The following is a 4162-nucleotide window of genomic DNA, read 5'->3' as shown; positions in this document are numbered from 1 at the left end:
ATCCATGGAGATGTATATGCCATGATCCCATTTCATAGCCTTGCAATTTTTCAAGAAGATTTAATTTGTAAGCATATGACCACCATTACAATGGTTAACATGTTGTTGGGTTTGAAATTTGGTCTGAGGGTGACCATGTTGGAGGAAGCCGAGAAGATGCCGACCGAGACAGAGAAAGAGGGCCACTTTCTGCGCTCCACGGTACTTGTACAAAATTTTGGCCGGAGATTCCGGCAAAAGTCTTCCAATGGCTAAGTTAGAGTTGATTCAGAGTTTGTGGCTCCCAAAGTCCACTGAGTATCTTTTTATGGCCTCTTTTATAGTCCTCATGAAGGTGCTTAGGTAGCGGATGTATGGTCCATCCTCATCATGGGAGGAGATGGTCTTGGCCAAGTGGCGTGTGACCAAGGCTTGCTTGAGACAAACGGTTTGGGCAATCCTTGTGCACGGCATGGTGTTCGCGAGTGTGGCAGGGTATGGCTCTTAGTAACAAGCATGGCTAGGGCAGCAAGATATGGTTCTTAGTTGATATGTCATAGCGTAGCCAGCAAGCAAAGGACGGCGCGGTGATGTTGCTGCAGGCCCTAGCTGCAGCATGGTTTATGGGAAGGGGCTGGCTAGGCTGGAATGTTCGGTCACATGTGCGAGCGTGGGCACGGTACGGGTGCGGCTGTGGGCGAGGTCAAGCAGGCTTGGAGGTCGTGACATGTGTTTGGCGAGGTCAACTCAGCCTTCGGCAGGGGCTGAGGTCGGCCTGGCCTCTGGCCGAGGTCGGCTCGGCCTTTGGCGGGGTTCGAGGTCGGCTTGACTCTTAACGGAACCGAGGCCTGCTCAACCCTGAGGTTTGCTCGGCAGGAATTGGATGGTTCCACACGATCCCTTTTGCCTCCCATCATATGTAAAAATAAATAATAATATGTATATTTCAAATTATATATTTTTAACTAAATATGAATAATAATATGTATATATTCATGACCTCATCAGAAGCAATTTTCTAAATACTATTGGAACTCTTTTTTTTTTGTGGTGAGAGGGTGGGGGTGCTTGTTTTACAATGCAAACACTAAACAAAAGAAGTTCTTAAACTATTGGAGAACACTGTTATGACAACACATAATGCGAAAAAATTGTTTTGCTAATCTTCATACGGAAAAGAACATTAAATAAGTTTAGGGCTTGCCAAGCCTTTGACATGAATAAACCTTTAGTTTTCATGTGATCTAAGTATATGTATCATTTAGCGGCACCTTATCATTATTCGAACTCAAATGTAGTTTATACTTCTTATACTTGATTGAAATTTTAACAATTAACTACATAAAGATATACAAAGCACAAATGGTTGTGATGAGGCTGTAAAATCTGGAATATTATCAATACTCGCTTAGGCTATCATAGCTAGTACAACTTTATTAAACATGAAAACTCATCTTAAATGTCATGAGAAGATCACTTGCAGTACTTGATTCCTATGCTTTCTGTCCAAATCCAATATTCCAATGGTTATCTTATCAATATTAGCGGCCCCTCATCATATGTTATATGTTATCTAAATTGAAATAACAATAAAAAATAATAGTATTACATATCTATTAGTGTCCGTTATAATCACAAATAGTTGCCATTATGTTCATTACAACGGCAGATAACAGTTTGGGAAGGGTCAATTATTCAGGGATATTTTCATTAGTGAAATGTTGGTCAAAATGGCACTCTTACGGAAAAAAAATTGGTCAAAATGGAACAAAAAAATTTGGTGGTTTAGCAGCTAACAGGATCGTGCCTCTTAAATCATAAAAAATCTATGGGTCCCAAACGCGTGCGATGGACCAAAAACACGACACGTCATCCGGTTCTATTGGTGTTCGTACCGAGGCGGACGGCTTCTGCGCCACCAAGAGGCTGACGCGCTCCCACGTCATTGCCTGTCGACGGCGATGTCCGCATAGTTAGAGAGAGTGCGACGGTTCGGCGGAAACTGCCGTTGACGTCGTGCTCGGGGCCGCATGAAGTCACCTATGCGGTAATTTAACAGCTATATATGCGCTTCCTCTCCCCAATCCCAACCACCTGCTCTCTCTCTCTCTCTCTCTCTCTCTCGGTCTCGCCATTCTCTTTCTAAATGCAACAAGCGGTCCCGTACAGCAGCGGCCGGACGTGGTTTGCTCCGACGGCGGCGAGCAACGGCATCGTCCACGTGACGGACAAAGACCGCCCGTCCCTCGACGGGCCGTCGACGTCGTCGTCGTCGTCGGACGGCGGCGGCAGGGGGATGAGGAGGCTGGTGGCGGAGAACCCGGTGCTGGTGGTGGGGCGGCAGGGTTGCTGCTTGTGTCACGTGGTGAAGAAGCTGCTGCTCGGGCTGGGAGTCAACCCGGCGGTTTGCGAGGTGGCGGAGGACGCCGAGCCGGCTCTGGTAGAGGAACTGGCGGAGATCGCCGGCTGCGGCCGCGGCAGCGGCGGAGCTGGTGGTGGGGTTCAACAACCGGTGCTTTTTCCAGCGGTGTTCATCGGTGGGAGGCTGGTAGGAGGGCTTGATCGCCTCATGGCCGTCCATATCTCCGGCGACCTCGTGCCAATCTTAAAGGAAGCGGGAGCTCTCTGGCTCTAAAATCTCTGCCTTCCGTAGTACTTCATTTTATCTTTTTTCTTTCAATTTCGTTTTTGGTTTCAGTTTTGGAGTGGATCAGTATGCTTCTATCTTTACTATGGTTTTTTCATTAAAAAATATATATATTTACAATGATTTGACGAGTGGATGGTAGGGTTGGTTGGGAAGGACACAACCAAAAGCTTGAATAGGTAAGTTGGTGGAGAGGATCTTTGGCAAATCTGAGCTTCGATATCACGATCGTTAACCCGTAAGATGTACGAAACTTAATCTGAGAGGGGGGGAAAAAATCAAGATATATCAGACTTACAGGCTACGGTAATATTGCAGGAAGGGGCTTTTTGTGAATTACCAAATATTATGTGCAAAATAATAAGGGATAATAAATTTATGAATTATGAATTATACTTCTTCTTGCACAAGTGCTATGGAAAAAAAAAATTCTTAAAATGAGCCCGACATCTAAGGACAGCCATGCTGCTGGAAAAAGTAATGAAACCGCGTTTCTGGTGCACGTGGAGCGGTCCGGTTGCAGGAGTGGACCAATGCTTGTCAACTGTGACACCTCCATGACGCGGGCCCTTGTTCCTAGCTTAAGCCTGGGGTGCAATGCCAAGCAACCAACCACATCGGTCTAGTTCACAAGTCTACTACTTATGCACTGGAATTGAAATCAAAAAATATCAGAATAAGAATTGAAACAGCCATATTCTTTAATATGTTTGGTTCACGATGAAGATTAGAATCAAAATCGGAATGAGATTTGAATACTAAAAGAGAGAATTAAATTTGAGTTGTGAAGAATTGGAATATTTTTGTTTCTCCAACCAAACAGCTAAAATGGGAGGTACTCTTTCGTATACCTAATTCATAGCTGAACTTTCTCCAACTAAACATGCGCATACATCATATGAGATGAATGCGAAAAGGTAAAAAAAATAAAAAAGAAAGAAAAAAAAAAGGTAATTTCAACACCCAATCCATGGCCTTTTGATGAATAAGGTCACTATTATAACAAGTTTATCCACAATAATATAGAAATCATTAAATATGACAAGAAGGTCCATATTGATGTGGGGTTTGGCGCAGCTGGTGGAACTGTGCAATATGCATGATGATGTTATGATGTGAAGCATCAATCACGGCAAACATGCAATGGAGCTTTGTTTTCTGGTGCCAGAGTTGGGCTTGAAGTTTTTTTTATTTTGATAATTATTCCTAACAAAGTTAACCATTTAATATTTACTTTTCTACGCATAACTGGGCTGGTTTTAATGCAGCAATGTTTGTTTTATAAAAAGGCTAGGGACTAAACATAAAATAACCATCAAAATCAAGATCAAGAATTAAAGTTCCTACTTGACAAGGAGTATATGTAAAATGACAACCAATCTAGCAATGTACCTCAACCTTTTTACATACAAGAAAAAAAATATATTGTGATAGGTACTACCATTACCAAAATCATAGCCATATATCTAGTGTCTTTTTCAACTATTTAGAATTGGCTCTATAAATTCTCATTTTATGAAGTGTTCCAATATAGGG

General features: G+C 42.9%; 1 protein-coding gene across 1 annotated transcript; it reads left to right on the top strand.

Annotated features, from left to right (window-relative positions):
* The first annotated feature begins 2067 nt into the window (after positions 1–2067).
* LOC103713160 (monothiol glutaredoxin-S9-like) lies at positions 2068–2746 on the top strand. Its single transcript, XM_008799984.5, has one exon. The coding sequence runs from the start codon at positions 2126–2128 to the stop codon at positions 2612–2614; it is 489 nt and encodes a 162-aa protein (XP_008798206.3). The 5' UTR covers positions 2068–2125; the 3' UTR covers positions 2615–2746.
* The last annotated feature ends 1416 nt before the right edge of the window (positions 2747–4162 follow it).

The sequence above is a fragment of the Phoenix dactylifera genome, chromosome 1, assembly GCF_051530095.1.
Source record: "Phoenix dactylifera cultivar Ajwa chromosome 1, Ajwa_hap1_PhDact_Kaust_v1.1, whole genome shotgun sequence".
Classification (NCBI taxonomy): Eukaryota; Viridiplantae; Streptophyta; class Magnoliopsida; order Arecales; family Arecaceae; genus Phoenix; species Phoenix dactylifera.
The sequence above is the reverse complement of the archived record's forward strand: the minus strand, read 5'-3'. Positions and strand labels throughout refer to the sequence as shown.